The sequence below is a fragment of the Centruroides vittatus genome, unplaced genomic scaffold (assembly GCF_030686945.1).
Source record: "Centruroides vittatus isolate TY-2023 unplaced genomic scaffold, ASM3068694v2 contig_2747, whole genome shotgun sequence".
Lineage (NCBI taxonomy): Eukaryota > Metazoa > Arthropoda > Arachnida > Scorpiones > Buthidae > Centruroides > Centruroides vittatus.
Genome location: NW_027121750.1, coordinates 1,238,668 through 1,262,448, shown reverse-complemented (window position 1 = coordinate 1,262,448; position 23,781 = coordinate 1,238,668). Strand labels below are relative to the sequence as shown.

Genomic DNA, 23,781 nt, shown 5'->3' with positions numbered 1-23,781 from the left:
AAACTCAGCATTTTAAATATATTTTTAAATAAAACCCCCTCTTAAAATTTTGATTATATCATTGTAAAATAACTAACAATTCAACTTTAATATCCAGTGCTTAATAAAATTATCATTTTACAATACTACAATATTACTTATATAACAGAGAGAGAACACTTAATAAATCTAAACTCTGCAAAGTCTGAATCAATTTTGTTTTATTTCTTATTAATATTTTTGCTGAATATTCCAGTCAAAAAATCATTGATTATTTTTTGAAAATACGACAAAGGATTACTTCGTAAGGATTTTTCGTAACATTACAAGAGCAATTTTGAGTAAATCGTGGTAAATAATAGAACTCCAAAAGTCATATAGTACGAGGTGTCCAAAAAGTTATCAAGCAGTGAGAAATTTATAATACAACACCTTAAACTTATGTGTACTACATTGGCATGCAAGACCTATTGTATTTCCACTTTGCAGTAGATGACGTTATAGCTCACTCACAGATGTTCTGGTTTTTGGAAGACTTCTTTGCCAATCACATAATCGTTCTTGGAATCTAGCCCATTAGGTCTCCAGACCTTATTCTCCTGGATTTTGGGACCTCTGGGTGACATTTCTGGCATTTGCCATAGGAAAAACTGCGGTATCATACACGAAACTTCACTTTTATTAAAACTTTACTTAAGCTTTTTCCACTACACAGTAACTTGGACTGGACACACTACCGAAGTCTGAAAGAGGGAAAGGCAAATTCAATGCAAAAAAATAATAAAAGTTTCTGTTGCTAGAAGAGAGAAATTGAATTATCGATTGATTTTCATTAGAAATATAATTCTTGAGAAGTTGTACTGAATTACAAAAAGTCATTCAAAGAGAATCGTCGTCATCAGACATTTCTTGAGCCTCAACAATATCAAGAGAATTATTGGAAGTATTATATACAGAGATTTCTTCTTTTAATTATCAACTTTAATGAATTATTTTTCATTCCGAAACCATTTACAGCATTGTGAAACTTGACAAAACTGTTCAAATACCAAATTTTTTACTTCCCCCTAGCAGGTGCACATCCTCATCTATCTCAAGAACATCCACTGATTATCTTTTTTATCATCTAGGTTGGAAAGAACTCAAATAAATTTTTGAAAATAAAAAATTCACCATACACAATGTTAAAGAAAATTACTTATTATTATTATTTTTTACTTGATGTCTACCAAGTCAAAATTTCTAATATATGCTAGTATATGCACCTCAAAGTATTCTATTACAGTGGACCCTCGTTATAGCGCTGCTTGCTATACCGCGCACTCAGTTATAGCGCAGGCGTTGTTTGCGACGCGATAAGCTCAAACACGTTTATACAGGTCCGTGCGGCGTTAGTGAATAGCGCATTTTATTGTTACTGCGTATTGAGTAATTGTGTATGTATTAAGTTCCTGAATGTATTTTGAATAGTGTTTAATTATTGTATGCATGACGAGTAAAAGAAAAGCTTACTGTGTGAAAGAAAAGCTTGACAATATTGCTAAAATAAAGAGGTGAACCGCGTTACGCCTCGCCGCTCGGTATAAAGCGGTTCACCTTATAACGCGGGTGTTGTTTCCTGCCCAACATGCGCATTATATCGGGGTCCACTATATTTACCATGATTTAGTCAAACCACTATCCGAATTTTTTACCGATGTAAGCAATCGTATATAATAATTAGTTCAAATTAGCATGAGTGCATTGTACAGTAACCCTATCGTGCATATCAAGAGAGAAACCAAATCGAATGGCAATATACCTATCCAGCTGTTTTGTCTGTTGATTTCCATGCCAACTTGCTTTTTTTCAAGTTGCATTTTGTACAATGGTAGTTTAAGGTTAATGACTGGAATAAAGTAATGCAGGGTCTTACAAAATGAATTTTAAATTACCGTAATTATGTTAATTATTACCCGAGAAGCATGCGACGTATGCCAATCAATAGAGTATCTATTCAAGTTTCGTCTCCTCCCACCTGGGTTCAAATATCTCTTCATATACTGCCTCTAAGAAACACCTAAAATGAAAATGGTAACTCTGCAATAGGAAAGGTGTTTTTCATTCTGCAGTTCACAAAATTGAAATCATTCATCATTGTGTAACAAGAATAATCTGCGGGAGCTATAGAATCGCGGCTATAATGGATACGCCGTAGTCGGCATAGGATTTGAATATCGGCCAGACTTGTGCTGTGTGACACAAGATGCACACGTTGAAAAATTGTAAGGGCAAAACTAAAACTTCTACAGTTTTCCAATGTCTTAACCTACATTAAAACACTTTCAAATAATAATTAACATAATGTGTCATTTTGTTTGCTTTGAAAATAAAGTTTTAAAATAATATTAGCACTGAAAATGTCAGATTAAATCATATTTCTTCTCACATTTGGAAAGAAGGAATGCTATGTGTTAAATTCACAATTTGTAATATAGATTTAAGAGAGTATTTTTAACATCTTACAACTAAAATTAAAAGAAAAAGCAATTAATCGTCCAGTAAATGGATAATGTTACACAAATATAAACATCGCCAAGCCGGATAGCTATATCAAAGCCAAATTTAATCCGGCAAACATTCAGCTTTAATAGTGTTACACGTTATGGCAAAATTTTGCTTAATTTTTTAATAACATAATGTGTAAAACTAAATATATTTAAAAATGAGATGGGAGAGATAGAAGAAGAATAGTTTACACAAAGTTATTATAAAAATATGCATGTTCATTTACAAGAAATAATCTTGTGCACAAGTTTGATATTGTTAACATAATAAAAACTTAATATTCGTATAATAATTTTGTAGATAATCAGCCGTCACCAACAAAACCTTTTTTACCAGTATTGAACTTAAACTATCACTCCAGTATTTCTGAGAAGAAGTGTGTTATTTTGTAGATAATTAAGTTATTTTTGTATACATTAATTTGTAACTGTATTATTTTCCTTATTTTTCAAATATTAGCAAGGTTGAGACCGAAGTTTTAAATGCGAAAATGGGTACTTCGGACGTTCGGCGCCGCTTTCCTGTAAGCCTGGAAGTTTGACAATGGCATTTGGAATGTCAAGCATGATTCCACTGACTTTCCAAACGCCATTGTCAAACTTCTAGGCTTACAGGAAAGCGGCGCCGAACGTCCGAAGTATACGTTTTCGCGTTTAAAACTTCGGCCTCAACCTCGCTATTATCTGTTTGAATTGTCTCTAGGTCTATTAAAAATGTATACTTTAAATTCAAAATAGATCAAATGTTTAAACACCATACTTTTTGTACTATAAATTATAAATCTGGTGTTTAGATATTTATTAAAATTTTGGCTTAGTTGTTTATATATGCTTAAAATTAACTTACATCATACATAATTACCGATCTATCGTGGTATTTTATTTTCTAGGATTTTTACACAAATCGTTATTAAAAATTCTAAACTTGCCGCAATACATAAATCGATTTTTAACTCAATTACGGCAATATAATATAAAATAAAAACTGAATTTCAAATCAAATCGCGGGGCTCGTATAAGATTTATACAAAATAAACTTTATCGACGTTAAATAGAATACGAGCTCTTCAATTAAAAAGCAAAAATTAATTTGAATTATTATTTCTTCTATCTGAAATGTAAATTATTCGACTATATTTTTAAATATTTTTTTTCACTTGCAATAAAAAGATTTATAATTAAGAGAGAATGTATAAATCTCTACATGATAAAATATGTAAATTAAAAACAAACAGGTTGCTTATTTTAAATTTTTATTAAAAGTTTATAATTACTTGTATCTTTGTGTACATAAATACATAATTAAATTTGGTTTAGTAATTATTCAACTTTAACGGTAGGAATTTTTACAGCGCGCCGAAATTTTCGGCCAGAGTAATCCTCGAGTTGAGATCGTCGAAACACGAGCCCATTTTTTTAAAATCCCGCCGTTTGAAAGGTGCGTTAAGTAATTCAGCTAAGCTACTACGACAGCTAGGTCATCTTTGAATTACTACGGACCGTCTCGGACAAAAATAAAGTAACCGTACATACAAACAAATGAATTTCAGTATGCGAAAGAAATATTAGAAAGTAATACAGAGTAATAACCTAAGAAACCGAAAACTTGCTGGAAAGTTTTTTTACTTTTACAAACAGGAAATCAAGGACAACTATTATAAAGTGTTTTTATAATGAGAATCGGTTTCTATAAATATATAATGATTTTTTGATTGGTATCGCATTCAAATTACTCGCAACAATTAAAAGTCTAGTTTAATATATATCTAAATATCGATTTCTTTAATTAAAAAAGATATTTAGGATATCCAAACGTAAGAGAACGGTTAATGTTACCCTTGGTGCCAAGATGACGGCTTGTCTCTGATTCCAGCAAAGAAACAGTGTGAGACACGTTCTAACCTAACCTAACCTATTATAATAATTTGGTTGCTAATAATTATGGTAATTTATTAGAATAGGTTAGGTTAGGTTAGGTTAGTACGAGCGTCCCACTGTTTCCTTGCTGGAATCAGAGACGAGCCGCCATCTTGGCACCAAGGGTAACATTAACCAAGAGAACATACACAGTAAATTGTAATTATAAATTTATATAATTTTGTTTGAAGACACTTGAATTAGAACTAGATATTTTGTATCAGATTTCTATTAAATGAAATGACCTTTCAATAAAAGATTATTGATAATATTACGAATACAGAAAACACAAAGTCTTAATGACATTAAATGTATTTAAATATATATATATATATATATTATAATTTAAAAAATAAATTGTATATTATATATTAAATACGCCAGACGTAAGTTCAATTTAGAAAATTTAAGACATTAATTTAAAAAATTAATGAATGGCGAAACCATTCTTTACTACTTTGTAATATAATTAAATACACAAAGATAAAACAAATTAATTTCAAAAGAACGAAAATTAGTCAGAAAATATGAGAGTAACATGCGATTTTCTTGGCAATAATGAAACTTTAATCATAGATCCTGCGCTTGGCATCCCGTAATGATTCGACAGAACAGGTTTATTTTTCGAGTACCAGCAGCAAAATAAATAAATAGCAATTATTTGATGTATGATCGGTTGGCGATATTTTTACTTCTGATAATTTATAATATAGTAGTAACAATTATTTAAATTTAAAAAAAACTGTTCAGCTACGCTAATTATACGTTTAAGTTATATAATTAAATTTATTTCTGTCTTAAATTAAGATTCATCTCTACATAATGTTGTAAAAAAAAAAGAAAAACATTTATATTATTCAACTTCATATTATTAACATAACACATTTTTATGATTAAATTTAATTATAATTTATCAAAGTGTAATGAAATGTAAACATATTTTATAGATTTATATAAATAATTCTAGTTAAAAGTGATATAAAATTATTATTACATGCTAAACAAAAAATTTACGGCGCTAGAAAGTCCGACGATTTTTAAGACGGAACGTTTCTCGAACTTTATTCCGTCTTCGGATGGGTAAAATGCCTTTGCCTAACGTTAAATTCTTTTATGCAAACAGAACAGAATTCTTTCATGCGAAAGAATTGATATGTGCTTTGAGATTACGTATTCAAACGTTAGTAAACCGAAGACTTTGAATTTAATTTTTTGTTTGATATTTCTTTAAATGTTACGATAAGGAAAGTACTTTAACCTTTACAAAGACGGAATAAAATTCTGAAAATGTTTTTGGCCGAAAAAAGGAATTCTTATTTCGGGCTTTTCTGTGTTTTGTTTAAATTCTATAATCTAACGCTTATATAAAAACACATTTAAATTATTTTCTCTAAATAATAAATAAGCAATAACAATGATAAATTTTTATTATTTGCTAATTTGTCAGAAGCTATAATTAGTTGAATTTAATCAAAATTAAACAGGGATTATATATTTAGGTATGGTTTATTAGGTAAATTTCGTGGTTAAAACAAGTTATTGGCAAAAACAAAATACAGTAGACTCTCCGTTAACAAGATCTCAAGCATCTGGCAAAAAAATCGAAAAAATAATACTTCAAATAAAAAATAAAATAAATTTCTATTGAAAATGTAAGGTTAAACTTGGCACACCGCACAGTGAGTAAGCCCACACTTCGTGCACCGTATATTTGTCTCCTACTCGCACAAATTCGTCACATGTAAACATATCGGTCAGCTGGGATCTAAACCTATTCAAATTTTGTGTTCTCACCCAACCCAGTTTGTCTTTATTTGCTTTTAATTGCTGTATTTTAATATTAATGTCATCAATACTGAATTTATGGCATGGTACTTACAAGGGTATAGTATTATTTAAGCCATTTTTAATAGTAACTCTCAAGCAACCGAAAACTATGTTTACCTGGCATCTACCAATCCCCATGAGTTCCAGCTAACCAAGTCTATCGTAATATCAATGGGAGTAGCCGGAGACTTTTCCCGTAAACCCCTACCACTATAAATTGAACGTTATATTTATTAACAAAACATAAGATTCTAGAAAGACTACTTTTTATTAACAAACAAACATTAAATACGTAATTTGTTCTAAAGAAACGGGTATAATTACATCTTTGAACTAGACGATCAGAGCCATACGCCCCACTAGGAACAAAAAATATCAAAAACCACACCACTTTGCGAGACCTTTTTCGAGATAAACTTAACAGAGCGACGCGACCGCACCGGCTTCGAGTAGCCCGCTCGACCGTTCGTGGAACACTGGACGTTGTATAGTTTCGGAAAGGCGCGAGGGCGGGTGCCAAAGCACACAACCGCGCGCTCCGCATCGGTCGAGGCAAGCGACGGCAGGCCCCGATCGACACGGAGCACACAGAAAGGGCAATATACCGGTAAACGATAAAAACGTACTTTCAAAGGCGCGCACAGGTACGGTTTCTTTGACTTATTTGGTCTCACGGGGGTTCTACAATTCTGGGGTGGGTGGGAATTCAGGGTTCACATCTTGGAAAATAGGAGTAAAGGTGCCCGATCTACCCCAGGACCCATACGAACTCTCGAATGAAAATTGGAACGGTAGCAACCATTCTTTACGTGTAAATACGTAATTAGCCGGTATTTAAATTGTAATTAAAGAATATATGAAAAGAATATTTACCAGCGACGGAATTTTTATCTAAGTTTTGGTTGGGTCCTAAAGAAATAGCAAACTTTGGCTTGGAAGACACATCCAATTCCTCAATGTCATTGGAAGTAGGAACTTCATCTTGATTTGATAACACACAAGTGAAGACAGATACTAATAATAGACTTATAAAATATCCAACGGATAACAATTTCATGTTACAACTGTTAAATACAATCCACTTACGCGTAAAATTACATAATTAACTCAACGCATTTTAATAATTAAGTTTAAAAAGTAAACAAAAACTAAGTTATTTTACACAATCGAATTCGTTCGACGTCGTCGACTCGATATGCGAGCTACCATGTTGTAAGACCGCATTCGTCTCCGCAACAAATTCCTATTGGTCGACACGGATCGAAATTCCCATCAACTCGATTCAAAACTTTTATCGAATTTTTCAAATTTACTTTTATTTTCGTCGTGTTTAATAACGTTTATAATTATAGGAGAGGAGTTTATTTATTTTATTTATTTATTTCTTTTTAATTAAACGAAGTCGTCACGTATGTTCTCGCGAGATTTGAGATTTTTAAATATGAATATTTTTGAAATTCAAATATTTGGCGGCAATTTTTTTTGGTGTTTATTTTTTTTTTAAATACGATTTTAAACTTGTTTTTTTTAAATTTATTTAGCTATTAATATAACGAATAACTTATTATTTAATTAATAAGGCCTGAAGATAATATAGTCGAAAAGGCCCGAAATTCTCTCTGTCAATGACGGCAGAAAGGTCCACGTTTTACGTAAAATAGCGATTTAAAACCCGTATAATTACTTCAATTAAAAATTTTACGTGTTTTTATTAAGGGGCCTTTCATTAATTACGTGTACAGTTTAAGGGGGGTGGCGAAAACTGCAATAGAACAGAATGGGGAAGGGGTCGCGGCATTGCGTACGTAAAACTTTTTAGGGGGTATTTATGAATTTGTTCTTATAAGCGGGCCGGATTTGCATATAAGCTAGTATGGGGTGAGTTTATATCTTAGGGCCTCACATTTTGTATATGTATCGTTATTATTTGGTGGAGAGAAGAAGGCCTTATTCTATGTTACAAGTCTAAGTCCAGCCGACTTACTAGTCATGTGAATAAACTATTTGAAGAGCTTTTTTAAAGTCATTTCTTCAATGTCAGGGGGTCCATGAACTATCGTACACGTAATTAAAGGCGAGAGGTTTGCCAAATGTACATACATTGTATGCAACATGGAGGGAGGGGGTCAATAATAGCTCGAAAAAACTATACACTGCACACGAGCATGTATATTTTTTGCATATTCACATATTATACATAAATGTTTATTTTATAAACACAAGTAATGAGCCCCAAGTAAATAAATTATTTGTTTAAAGTTATAAGATTGGGGCAATTTATTACCCCGCTTCGGACTCTAACTTTTAGCACCTGTTAATTTTCTACTGTTAATTAAGGCGGGATGATGTTCGGGCCCCTACGAACCTGGGCCCTAGAAATTTTACCTATCATTCCCCTGGTAAAGGGTATAATTATACGCTTTCACCAGTAAACCAGTAAAATATTCGGTACAGGTCCGTTTTACACAGGTTTTACTATATATTCATATATAATTTAATACGTTGAAGTTATATTATTATTCATAATTTTAGTTTTATCGAGAAAAACTATTTACATTTTTAAAATAAAAACTGGGAAAGCCATTCTCTGTTGTTTCATATAGGCCCATATATCTCCGTCTGTTTAAAATTTATGTATATATATAAACTTTATTTATTTATTTTTATATAGAATGATGAATATTTTGTATACAAATATCACTTATATGCATGTTTATAAATGATTAATCGTTTGAAACTTTTATTAACTCTTAAATATTCACGAATATGTACGAATAAAACTAGAATAGATCAAGTAGAATATACTTAAATTTATATATTTTTAATTTCTTTTTTAAATGACGGAAGCACCGGTAAGAATTTTAAGGGACTTAAACTGTAATTAAATGAAATTTTACAAGTAAGAGATAGCCTTTGTTACAGTGTTATTCTCTTATTCGTTTATACTTTATGTTGTAAAGTTATATTTTAATGATGGAATAAAAACTCCAAATATCTTTAGTTCTAAATATAAAATAACTTTAATGCTTCTACACTTGATTTCCGGCAGAAAATCGAGTCAGTAAATTCTACTTTCTAAACTCTACACAGGATCCATTACCTTAATGAGAAATACTTCTTACCCTTAAAACATCTTACTAAAAAATTAAAATGTACTGTTGATATCTGAATAAAAGATGTATCTTAAACATTTTGATTAAATATATCGCTTTATTTCTTTAAAAAATATATATTTTTTTTTTACATTAAATTATCAAATTGTAACGTAGAATCCGTATTCGTGCTAACTAAGCTTACGTCATAAATATTTAAATTTAAAAATCTAAGTTGAATTGCTACGTCATAGATTCGTGCCAATGCCGTTCCTTCTTTTTGTAACGTATCTTTGCAATAGATTTATTACGTTTACGTCATAAATATTTAAATTTATTACACTTACGTCATGAATATTTAAATTTTAAAATTCGAATTAGAACAGCGCGTCATCAATTTGTAACCAATGCCGTTTCATTTTTTTTTTATTTTTTTTTTGTAACGTAGCTTCGCAATACATTTATTACGCTTACGTCATAAATATTTAAATTTAAAAACTCGAAATTCAATTGCGACGTCATCGATTCGTGACCAATGACGTCTCTTGTTTTTGTAACGCAGCTCAGCGATTGGTTTATTACTTTTTAATGAATAAAAATGAAAATGGCGGCGGCGTAGGATAAAATACACGTTCTTAGTTCGAGATGCCAACAGATTTATGGAGAACAAATTAATTTATCTGTTGATAATCGTCGCGCAAAATTATAATCGTATCTGTGGACTGTAAATATTTGTTTGTTAACTCTAATATTGCCGAGTAAATTATTCATATAAATATATATAGCGTGTCAACATTGCAAACGTTCAAATTTGAATAACTTAGTAAAATTAAACTTCCTACGCGTTTAGTAATTATTATAGTGTTTATTAAGTTATCTAATTATGTTATTAAGGATGCGAAATTTTCTGAATGACTTTTATGCAAAATTTATCATGTAATAAAACTTAATTGCTTACACATATATTATATAATTATCCCAATAAATTCTATGCAAATTAAAATATAATTATTTTATTAACCGTGGCATTGGCATGAATATTGTGACGTAAAACAAATCGAATTTTACAATGCCACGATTTGTGTTTTAATTAGTCGAATTTCTTTGTTTTTTAACTGGCGTGGAGCGATAAACAAGAGACGTTTGCAAGCTTTAAAGGGTCTTTTCTCTTACATCATGCATTCATCTATGTTGATGCGGATGCCGATATTAAAAGAGCTCTTGTAATATTACTCATTCTGTGTGAGTAATTTAAAGACAATTCGACCTTCGTTCACTAAAGATAGATGCTATGAAAAGATGCATTATATACCAAGACTTTTATCTTCCTTTATACTGAAAGAATTGGTAGGCATAATGCCATTTAGATGAAATCGCCGTCTTCCACATTGTATCCGGGAAGATTTTAATGCTTTCTTCCATAATTTTATCACGTATTTATCAAGTTTAACAGAGTATTTATGAAGATTTAACTGCATATAAATAATGCTTATTTTACCTTTTTCGTGCCGGAAGTATAAGGAGTTAATATTTGTTGCTTTTGTTTAAAAATATAATAATAAATTCCTCCGAATAATAAAACTAAACTTTTATTTCAATATATTTTCCTTGGATACAGAGGTTTTCATATAAAATATTATACTCTAACTATAAATGCAACCTGTAAACAGCGGACTTAGACTTGTGACCTTCTCCACGTGTGTAAAAATATGAGGCCTCAAGATGTAGACTCATTAAGCGAGGCCCTAAGCTGTGGCTTATTTAGCATAGGCGCAAATACAGCCTTTAAACGGCCGCCATTTTTCCTCCGTGTGGCCGTTGTTCGGAGGTTTGGCCTTATAAAGAATAAATTGATGAATAAATCATACTAATACTTCGCGCCATCTGTTGTTATTTATGCATACTAATTAAATTATCTTTCTGGTTTCATATACATTTTTATATCCAATTTTTATATTGAAAATAAATTAAATTTTAAATTTATAAAGTAATTATATTCTGTTAAAAGCGATAAAATATTTATTTTTAAAATAAAAATAATAAAAATAAAAAAATAATAATAATAATTAAATATTTTAAAAATAGTTTCCAATTATGTTTGTAGATGGCAGGATATGTCTGATTTTATATTGTTTTATTTAATACATTTTAATTCGGCAATTGTTTAGTATACTCCAAAGGATCACGTGATCGCTATTGCGTGTAACCATAACGTTGTTTTTTTTTATTTTCGGAGCCGGAAGTGGATGAAAATATGTTAAAACTCACTGACGTCGATCCATTTTTAATCACGTGTTTCTGCCACGTGACAAAAAATGACCCCCCCTACTTTTCGATAAATTAAAAATTTAATGCTCAACTTTTCTATGGCGGTAATTATTTTAAAATCCCGTGTAAAGCGTGATTCTGAGGATGAAGAAGAGAGAGAGAGAGAGAGAGAGAGGAAGGAAGAGATCGTTATTTATTTACTTATTTTTTAGTTTATTCTTAAAATTGGAAGAAGCTGAAAGATTTAAGATCACCATTAAGGCCATGATCGAACTTGTTGAAAATAGTTAAACAAGTTGAAACAATCATTAAAGTGGAAACAACGACAGAATTCATTGATTGCTCTCCAGCTTCCCAATTATCGACACTGTCTCCAACAGTAAAAGCAGAAAGAGGGAGAGAGAACAGAAAGGGGGAGAAAAAACACAAGCACATAGTAACCATCTGCCGTCTCCGACAGGCAGCGCGAGGGACACACATCTGCAGTCTACGACAACACGACAACACCGTCTCTCACACAGCGCAGGCTCTCCGTTACCGAATACGCAATTTATCATTTATTACAGTTAAAATCGAATTTCCTAAATGATATCACGTGATGTTGGGATGGAGCGTACACACAAAGCGATCGGGTGACCAATTAACGAGTAATACAAACGCTAATAGATCGAAACTTTGTTGTGGACCGGAGAATGAAATTTGGAAAGGGGCAGTTTCGTAGTATCACGTGACGGTAAGGACACTTCTCTCGTTTTGCCAGGTTAGTGCACGCTCACTTTGACGTCATTCTTACGCTACTTTTTATATGAAGAAGCGTAAAGTGACGTCAAATTGACGTAACGCCGTACGCTATTGTGACGAAACGAATGATCTTTAAAGGATAAAGGAGACAGAATATGGAAAAATATCTCAAAAATTTGATTTCATCGACATTAACATTATTTATAATTAGATACGAAACGTGACCGTAACACAGTCACGTCTCGTATGGAAATACTTATAAGATAGACCGTCGACCATCCCCTCTTCGTGACGCGAAAAAAAATAATATAAAACCCCACTCACGTGACAGAAGCATTAATGCCGCACGTCACGTGAAGCCGCGGGAACGGGGTGACGTTCTCATCGTGTGTTATAAGCAAACAACTCGAAACGAACCACGCGCAAAACGTATTAAGCGGGAAGGATCCAATCACGTGACGAATTAGCGGGAGGGAGGAAAAGAGAGAGGAGTCACGTGATGGGGCGTCGGAAGATGGAAAGTTACGAAAACTATTCCCGCGGAAATTTATTATACATAAAAAAGTATTCGGGATATCAAATTGCCATCTCGCGCTTTAAGATAAGAGGGTGGGAAAAAAGTCTATAAAGTCCCATATTTTTGCGAGGGAGAGGAGTTTATGAAAGGCAAGCGATCCACTAAATTATTCGACACTTTTAACTTATTCTTTCGAATAATTCGTGCAAAAGAAAAATTTAAGGGGAGGAAGCTCGTTGTCACGTGATAAAGTTTGCAGAAATTCATAAGAAGAGTTTCGGTAAATATTAAAAAAATAAAAAAATAAAAAGAGAAGGAGGAGGAGGGGGAACGTGTTTAGAGAGTAAAAGAGGGGGTAAAAAAGGAAAATTTTTAATATATGTTCGCCTTATGAAAGTATTTATATATTAAAAATTGCTTTTATGAATGTCGAAAGAGTAGAAAGTAAAATAAAATTTAAAAAAAGAGTTAAAGTACGTACAGTATAACGTCAGAACGAATAATAAATCGTTTATTGTACGTTTAAACGTCCGTTACTCGCCGTCGGCGGTCGATACCACGTGATCGTGATCGTAACCGTAACGACGCTAACGTGGCCTTCCCCCCCTTTATTTTTCTAATCGAAATAGTTCTTCTATCCCGAGTGGTCACGTGAGTATTTAATAAGACCCGTTGGTCACGTGCGCGGTTACCAACGTCACGTGATAGAGAGATGAATGCGTGAGAGGAGATTTACGTGATTAAACCGAAACGTAACTCGAGGAATAATATATCGTATGACGTTTTCGGTAAAAGGAGGGAGGGAAGAAAATATACCTATATATATATATATAGAGGCCTATATAATTGAAGAACGTAGAGACGTCTCGAGAAGACCGAATTGATTTTTTCTTAATGGAGATAAATAAATTTAAAAACTCCTTTAAAATCGTACAAAGGAAATTGGTGTGGAGTAAAGCGGAAGTTGTCATTTCGAAAATTCGAGGGATAATTAGCCACGTCACGTGACGTCACTGAAGCGTATCGTTTACGTCTCATTCAAAATTTATCTCGATTAAATCCGGCGAGTGGCGCTCACTTTCTATTATCGCTTCGTCACGTGACAAATTATAACTCCGTGTTTTCCGTACGGGAGTCGATACGACCGCCGACTTCGCTCGGGTCACGTGACAAAAGTTTTTTTTAAATTTCTGGTAGGCCTACACTTTACCTTTCTCCGTTGTAATTATCGATTTAACGCGATACCGAACGGTCAAAATACGTTATTATGAATCCGAGGGAGATGCGGGTGATGATAAGTAACGAGATTACGACGAGATTCAAAATTTAAGTGTTAGTAAAGGACTCAAACGACCGGTCTGCTAAATTATAGAGAGATTCTCTAATCAGATATGTTCGACGGCCGGATTAAGGAGTTAAAACCGTTCCGGGGAAGCCCAGATCGAATCTGGGAGAGCAATTTTCCCGGAATGTTTTAAGGACCTAATCGCCGTTGTGCTTAAGCGAACCCACGATAATTACGAAGGAAAAAAAGGTCCTCATAGTATCCACGAGGTAGAAAGAGTCAAAATTAAAAACTCGAGGCATGTTTTTCTTGTGTTTCAACTAAAATACACGCGGCACGCACTGTATAAAAGAGGATTTGTGAATAAATTATTTAAACCTCTTTTATTTGAATCCTGCTTCGTTGTAGTAAATTTATAAATTTTCATTTATAAAAAAAATTATTGACGTCATTTTAACTTGTAGATTTCTAACAATGAGTTTATAAACTACTCGATTTCACTCATTGACAAATTTTCATTCATAAAAAATTACTGACGTCGTTTTAACTTGTAGATTTCTAACAATGAGTTTATAAACTACTCGATTTCACTCATTGACAAATTTTCATTCATAAAAAATTATTGACGTCGTTTTAACTTGTAGATTTCTAACAATGAGTTTATAAACTACTCGATTTCACTCATTGACAAATTTTCATTCATAAAAAATTACTGACGTCGTTTTAACTTGTAGATTTCTAACAATGAGTTTATAAACTACTCGATTTCACTCATTGACAAATTTTCATTCATAAAAAATTACTGACGTCATTTTAACTTGTAGATTTCTAACAATGAGTTTATAAACTACTCGATTTCACTCATTGACAAATTTTCATTCATAAAAAATTATTGACGTCGTTTTAACTTGTAGATTTCTAACAATGAGTTTATAAACTACTCGATTTCACTCATTGACAAATTTTCATTCATAAAAAATTACTGACGTCGTTTTAACTTGTAGATTTCTAACAATGAGTTTATAAACTACTCGATTTCACTCATTGACAAATTTTCATTCATAAAAAATTACTGACGTCGTTTTAACTTGTAGATTTCTAACAATGAGTTTATAAACTACTCGATTTCACTCATTGACAAATTTTCATTCATAAAAAATTACTGACGTCGTTTTAACTTGTAGATTTCTAACAATGAGTTTATAAACTACTCGATTTCACTCATTGACAAATTTTCATTCATAAAAAATTACTGACGTCGTTTTAACTTGTAGATTTCTAACAATGAGTTTATAAACTACTCGATTTCACTCATTGACAAATTTTCATTCATAAAAAATTACTGACGTCGTTTTAACTTGTAGATTTCTAACAATGAGTTTATAAACTACTCGATTTCACTCATTGACAAATTTTCATTCATAAAAAATTACTGACGTCGTTTTAACTTGTAGATTTCTAACAATGAGTTTATAAACTACTCGATTTCACTCATTGACAAATTTTCATTCATAAAAAATTATTGACGTCCTTTTAACTTGTAGATTTCTAACAATGAGTTTATAAACTACTCGATTTCACTCATTGACAAATTTTCATTCATAAAAAATTACTGACGTCGTTTTAACTTGTAGATTTCTAACAATGAGTTTATAAACTACTCGATTTCACTCATTGACAAATTTTCATTCATAAAAAATTACTGACGTCGTTTTAACTTGTAGATTTCTAACAATGAGTTTATAAACTACTCGATTTCACTCATTGACAAATTTTCATTCATAAAAAATTACTGACGTCGTTTTAACTTGTAGATTTCTAACAATGAGTTTATAAACTACTCGATTTCACTCATTGACAAATTTTCATTCATAAAAAATTACTGACGTCGTTTTAACTTGTAGATTTCTAACAATGAGTTTATAAACTACTCGATTTCACTCATTGACAAATTTTCATTCATAAAAAATTATTGACGTCGTTTTAACTTGTAGATTTCTAACAATGAGTTTATAAACTACTCGATTTCACTCATTGACAAATTTTCATTCATAAAAAATTACTGACGTCGTTTTAACTTGTAGATTTCTAACAATGAGTTTATAAACTACTCGATTTCACTCATTGACAAATTTTCATTCATAAAAAATTACTGACGTCATTTTAACTTGTAGATTTCTAACAATGAGTTTATAAACTACTCGATTTCACTCATTGACAAATTTTCATTCATTACGTTCGATTTTACTCTAGCAATTGACACGACTTCATTCATTTCATTCAGAAAATAATTTTATTTTTATTTTTTTAAATTTCTTTCTCATTTTTTTTCGCTTTAAACAATTTAAATATTTTATTTTTATTTTTATTTGGGGGGGGAGAATTAAAACACAATTTCGGCAACTCAACAGAATAATTTAATGAGATTTCATTAGGAGATGCACTCGAATTTCTGACGAGAAAAGATTTCTATTTAAAAGGAAGCGCAGTAATCCGGCAAACGAGCAGAAAACGATGGAGTAATGCCGAGTAACTATTACACAAATTACCTAAGAAATCCTGCATTACTGTAAGTGAGGTAGTTGCCTTCTAAATTGGTTTCATATCTTGAGAGATTTATTGAGAACAATTTTGTAAGGATTTGGACGGTGTTTCGGACGCTCTTACGTCTTTACTAAAGATTTCTCTGACGTCATTCCATCCAATAGGGAAGTTTCTATTTTGGGAGTTGAAAATTATGACTGTAATTCCCTTCTGAATTTTATTGAAGAGGGGATATTCGAAAACAACTGAGAATACAGTTGATGCTTTTAATGCGCGAAGAGTACTTCGTATCGGGACGTTTGCAACGTTCTTTTTTCTTCGTTTTTACGTTTTTACGTTTTTTCTACGGTTTTTTAACAAGCAAAATATCGACAAATTTATATTATTGCGTGCGTTTTTATAAAAAAACAGAAAAAATAAAGTTAATTTTACCTTAAAGGAGCTCATAAAAAGCCGGCGAGAACACTCGAACAGAAGAGGCGAGTAATTTATATTCCTCTAGCTCCTTATTTTCTATTTGTTGTATATTTTGTCTACGAGGACTTAGCCTATTAATACGATAGACAAAATATATAACAAATACAGTAGAAGAGACGAGTATTTAAAAAATTTCAAATGAGTTGGATTTTCATTAATTCTCTAACTTCCTTCCCTCTCGACTTATAATCTCCGAAATGTAGCAGCATCAATGGCCCATATGTAGTAATATTCCTGCCAAATTTCAAAATTTTCGGTCCACGAGTACCCGAGATATAAAGCGAAATACGGATCAACTCACAGACAGACGAAATTAGAGAAAATGGTATGAAAATTGAGTAGGAAATAGAAAAGTGAATTAAAATCAAACGTCAGGAAGTAAAAATGAGTTTAAATGAGTGAGAAAGGGGTAAAACTTATTAGAAGAACGAATATGAATGAAAATGAGTAAAATGAAATTAGACGAAGCGAGAAATTAGAACTGAATTTTCGATCGGAAATTTCGTATATTTCCGTCTCTCTAATTTCCTGATAAATTGTTCACGAAACAAAAGAAATATTAAATCAAATCAAACCAAAATTTATATAATTTTTTTTATTTTCCTTTCCCCTTTAAAAAATTAGTCAATCTGAAAATAGCTTCCGTGATAAAACCAATATTTTTCTCATGATCTTGATAAATCGAAAAGAATAAAATAAAATAAAATAAAATAAAGAAGAAAAGAGGGGAGGAAAAAATCAAATGATTGTTGGAATTTAGGATGAAAAACGCATTATGGGATTTAGTCTGGAAGAATGACAAGTTTTATAACTTATAAAATAAGTTCCTTCTATATATATAAAAAAAATAAATCAAATTTGAAAATGACCATCATTGAGAAGAGTTAAAAACTTTTTTAAAATGTCGAAAATGATCGAATTTTAAACACGCTAATAACCTTTTTAGCCACGTGACTGGCGATAAAAGCTTGGAAAAAGGGGGGAAGAATGGCAAGAGAAATGTAGAAAGCACGCTTATGAAAGTTACAAAAACTGTTTAGAAATTGAGAAGGACAGATTGAGAGAGGTTGCTCCCTCCTCCTCCTCCTCCTCCACCTCCTCCTCTGTAAAAAAAAAAGAAATGGAGCAGCTTTAAAGCATGTTGTGCAGCCGAAGGATAGTGTACAATCCCACATTCCGATCGGGCATCCGGTGGTGGTTGCCATGACCACGCTGTTTTTACCAGTAGAGGGAGTCGGATCGCCATTAAGAACACATTAATCGAGGGGACGAGCTTTGTTACGTCGTAGTGTCGAAAATTTTCTTGGCGGTGTTAATGCTAAAATCAATAATATTCCAAGAAATGAGGCAATCTGTACGTCATCTGTCTAATTCGCTGGTTGAAAACGGGACGAGAGATGGATTGTTTTCTAATTTTGGGCGGAGTCGAGACGGCTCTTTTCGTTTCCCCACCCCCCCTTACCGTATTGTAACTGTAAATTTATAAACACGCGTGTATCGTCTTTAGATTATAGGATTGGGATTTCATTTTCTGACATTAATATACCTCTATTATCTTTGGGAGCGGTGTTTGTTCCGTTTAATCCACACACACACACACCAGTGGAAGATTTCTGGAACAATTGATTTTTCTTTCCTCCCCCCTCTCGCGCGTTATATACGGGAAATTACCGGTTTATATTTTATATACCCGAGCGAAGAATCGTGTCGTAGTAGGTGTCGAGAATGTTTATTTACTCGTGCTTTTACTCCACGATTAATTGCCTGGAATTGTTTTGATTAAACGTAGGGAAATTGTTGTTATCGAGTTGATTTATGCAAGTGAAACTGTTGTTTGGATAAAGCTTGCAGTTTCGATAGATTTTCCAACGTTGAATTGAGTTTAATAAATTTTAGCATGATTATCAAGTAGTGGGATTAATAAGAGCATCATAAATGGGCAGAAATTTAATTTTCTCTTCACTAGTTTTAACTCGTAATAACAAGTTGGGGTCCTACATATCCTACATACAGGATCTTTATTAAGGTTATCATAACTGGTAAAAATTTAATTATATTTTAACCATAAATGTAAAGCGTTGGAAAGGGAAGAAAAAATTCTGCCGATGTATTAATTAATACAGATTTATAAGCCCTTCGAGATAGCAGTTTAATGGAAGTCGAGCGAAGAGAGTTAGTGTAAGAGGGATTTTTTTTTAAAACAGCAGTTGTGAAAGAATTTAGGGATCTTTTGTGATAGAATTTAGGGAGTTTTTTAAACAGGAATTGCGACAGAATTTAAGGGTTTTTTAAACAGAGATCAAGACACAATTTAGAGATTTTTTTTTTAAACAGAAGTGGGACAGAATTTAGGGATTTTTTAAACAAAGATCGAGACATAATTTAGGGATTTTTTAAAACAGCAGTTGTGACATAATTTAGAGATTTTTTTTAAAACGTGAATCGAGACGGAATTTAGGAACTTTTAAACGGGAGTCGAGACGTAGTGTGGGGATTTTCTAAACCCATTTCTCAAACTGGAAACGGGAAAATTTGGAGGGAGGGAGGAAACGTTATAAATTCCATAAGAATAAATAGAAATTTTATAAGAAAAATATGAATACTAAAAATAAACATTATTCATTTGAAAATTTAAGAGAATAAATTCGACGAGGGAAGAAGAGTATATTCAAAAACATAAATTTGATATCTTCAATCAAAAAATAGAAGACAGAAAGTGCAGGGTGAACGTCAAAACAAGTCAGAGAAGATTTGTCGCCGCCATCTTTCAAAAGGCGGATAAGACCATCTTGCGGGATTCGTGGTATTAAAGTACTACAATTGTTATAAAAATAAACGTCGGAGGGGAGAAAGTCATAAAAACTGATGACGAATAGACTATATGGAGGGATGACGGAGCACAATAATGGAAGGTGAGTTGTATGAAAGGAAAAACGGGAACTCAAACAGAAGGTAGTGAGATAGAATACAAATCACCCAGATGACTATGTGCCTAGAATACCTTCTTAAGTGATATATACTAGGTCACCAGTAGACGTAGTTGGTAATAACTCTTGGGTACCATTCCGGCTATGGTACTATGCTAGCCATTAATGTCAACAATCGTAAGAAATGACTGTCATAAGATAGCCAGTATTGTCGCACAAGAAACTGTGTGTTTGTCTCCCAATGGTTGAGTATTATTTTCCTATAAATCCGCTTTCAATGTTTTGTATTTCCCAGAAGAGCGGATGGAGAAATTTTGGCAATTAATCTCTAATATTTCGTGTTTCCTATCGTTTTAATCTACTTGATATAAATCAAACTCCGTGGATTTAATCTTTGGGGAGTGTCCTTTCTTGGAATTTCGTATTTAAAATAGGTTTTATTTCGTTAGGAGGGGGAAAAATGAGGTTGAACGAGGGAGTGGTTGAGAACATGGAAATGGCCAATGCGAAAACATTTGTTAGGGATTAAGTGTGGAAAAGATGAAAACCTTATCGTAGAGATAAAGAGGTATTTAGGAATTGGGTGAAGGAGATAAAGAGGAATTCTAATAGGAAATAAGTGGATCTTCGAGGAAATTGAGCTTTTGGAATCGAAGAAATTGTTGATTATTTAAGGCTTACAAGGATAATTATAATATATAAGCTTAAAAATACAATACAGAAAAACCTGTCTAAACGGATGAAATTGTTCGGAACGGAGCGATTTTCTACGTTAAAAAAGAAACTGTTTAAAACGGAAATCTGAGAAATTGCAATTTCGGTTTACACAGGTTTTTACTGTATTTACTTTAATGCTTCTTCTTTTTTTCGAAACAAAGTGCTGCTAATAGGATTGTGGCCACAACCTCCTTTTTCTATATTACCGAAATAACATAATTAGAAGATTAAATTGCTAGTTTTGATAGGTTATTATCCTCTGGCATCATTTTTATATGAAGGCATCCATCAAGCTGACTAGTGCTTTGGAGTCATTGTGGTAGCACTCTAATAGATCACGTTTGTACTCCTTCTTCAATACATGTGGTACTATTAGTGGACATTCCAGATAGAAAGCAAAGTGAAAACCCATAATAGAAAAGAAAAGAGCTGTTACCATGGTGACGAGAGGTCAAAGAGGTTAGAAACACTACCTTGAGTCATTAGAGGTCGGAAGATCTATCATGCTCCTCACGAAACGGTAAAAGATAACGGCTCAAAAGAGCTTCCTCCCCAAGAATGTAAATTGCCATTCTCCTAACTGCGATGATGGCGGTAGAAAACGATCTGCAGAAGGATCGTTGCGGCATGACGTCCAATATGTCTCTGTTGTAATCCCGAGATTTATAGAACGGTAATTTGGCAGTGAAGATAAGACAGTTTATAACCTCGTTGCCGTCCTACCGTATGTGCCACCTACCAGTCCACCTGGTGGTACTGCACGCGGTCCAGTTATATATCAAGTGGTCGAAGTGATTGTCGGAGTTGTTACAGCGATGCCACTCGCTCGTTTGTCACTTAGTTACACCAGACTGAGGCTGGTTTGTCTATAAAATCTTCCCAGAACATCGTTAAACTTCGAACATCAAAAAAAAAGAAGAAAATCCAGCAAAGTACTGGCACGTGTGCTAGAATCCATACTTGCCTTTTATCATTTCCATACCTCCAGAAACTGCATTAACTGGCAATTTATATCGGTGCGACTGTTATAAAATTTTTATTTAAAAAATATAAATAAATTTAATACTGGGGGAGGGAGAATGCGTGTTAAAGTAATACGTTCAATTGATTTAACAGGCATGAATTTTTTATTTTATTACGGTTATTGGGATGCAGAATTTACACATTAACTACACACGTAATATTTTAAATTTTTAACCTATTTTTTATTTTAATAAAGATGCATATTTAAAGTGGATGCGGATGTAAAAATAAGCTTAATTATCCAAAGAAGGAGTCTAATCAATCTCGAATTTCTAATGTTCGTAAAGGAGATTAAACAAAATGAAAATTTCAGAAATACTTAAAAGTAATTAAAGCAACGTCGACTGTATAAGTGAACGTTTAATTCAATTAACACGACAGAAGAGTTTTAGTAGAGTTTCTCAAAAGATATTTCACTTTTGAAATTTTCTAATAGTCTTAGGAAGAGTTTGAGGAACCGTTAAGATCTTGGACTATGTAAACACATGAGGACAGAAGAGGAAGAAAGCGAGAGCGGGAGGAGGGGGGAGGAAAAAAAGGCAGAGTTTAATTGAAAGAGAGAGGGTGTCTCGGAATCCCCATTACATCACAGTCGAGTACGCCTGATAAGTTACCTCCTAGTTTATTTAATGAAGCCATTGCAGCGTATAATTTCTCAACCTTCCGTTTGAGATAAACAAATAAGCCGTTCTCTCGTTGGGCCATGGCATCTTTTGGAATTTTGGGGGTAATAAAGTCGACGTCAGATTTTCAAACGAGCAATCGCTGTTGCGGTGAGAGGATTAAAATACTGTCCATCGATACAATCATATCCTCCCCCTCTTCATACAAAGCTATTAAGTCGATAATGGAGAAACCAATAAGTATTAAATTTTTACGGTAGTGTCTGGTAGATTACATCGAAAAGAAGTTGGTAAACGAGCAAAGTTTCACTCCGAATATCTAATTATTTATGTCTTTATAGAATGAGAGATTCATAAGTGCCGGCGGCAGATTATAAAAATTTATTAATGTTATCTATCTCCAGTTATCTATCTAAGTGTTTACACGAGTCGTTTAGTTTAATAAGTGTTTTTGAAGGAAGGTTCGTCGTGATTTTTACACTTACCGAAATTTATTATTCAAATTTCGTAGAAAAGATTGGAGCTTTAAAACTTAAATATGAAATATTTCGGTGGAAATTCTCGCCCGAGACGTCGCTATTAACCTGGCGATTATGTTAAAGAATCGCTAGCGATTGTCGCGAGTTAATCGCCATTTTTTTTATTTATGTCGTCGCCATTAGGAGGGTTTCGGTTTCTAAGCGAAGAAAAATGCTTTAAGTGTAGGAAATAATATAAAATAATTCGCCTAATCTTCATTCGTTTAATTTTAGAAGGTATTTTTACAAGATTGTAATTAGATCGATGCGAGCAACGTAACACGTGGGCCATGTGCCAAAGGGGGTGCCTCCAGGAAGGATGACTTGCTATAGGAAACTGGCACCTGTTTATGAGTTACACAGTTCGGAAAACTCCACCTGGTAAGCCCGTGGTGAGGCGATAACTCACGACCAGTGTTTAGTGGTCTTTCTGTTGTAACTGGCCATTGTTAAGGTGTGAACCCGCTACCAGTGTTCAATAGTCTTATCCACTCAGCCACTTGGATTTCTGGTATCAAAATCCTTTACAGAAAAAAGAAAATAATTAGGAATTTCATTTAAATAAAATAAATTTCCTGAATTTAGAAAACCAACTGCTCATAACACAATAATTCAATCAAGATATTGCATTGCTGTATAATGAATCAGGGAGGGTTCATATAGTGGCACGTGATGACAGAATTCATTTATTTATCAGATAGTGATTTACATAAATATGAGATTGTTTATTTATTAAACAGACAGGACGATAAACCCGGCTAAGATATATTTAAATTACAA

The 23,781-nt window shown here is 32.7% G+C and overlaps 1 protein-coding gene across 1 annotated transcript in view; it reads right to left on the bottom strand.

The window, feature by feature from the left end:
* Window positions 1-7,496, bottom strand: part of LOC136971992 (stromal interaction molecule homolog) — a 71,622-nt gene extending 64,126 nt beyond the window's left edge. Inside the window, 1 exon segment of the mRNA XM_067266523.1 lies at window positions 7,143-7,496. Within this exon segment, the coding sequence (XP_067122624.1) occupies window positions 7,143-7,326 (184 nt within the window). The 5' untranslated portion in view covers window positions 7,327-7,496.
* Between the last annotated feature and the right edge of the window lie 16,285 nt (window positions 7,497-23,781).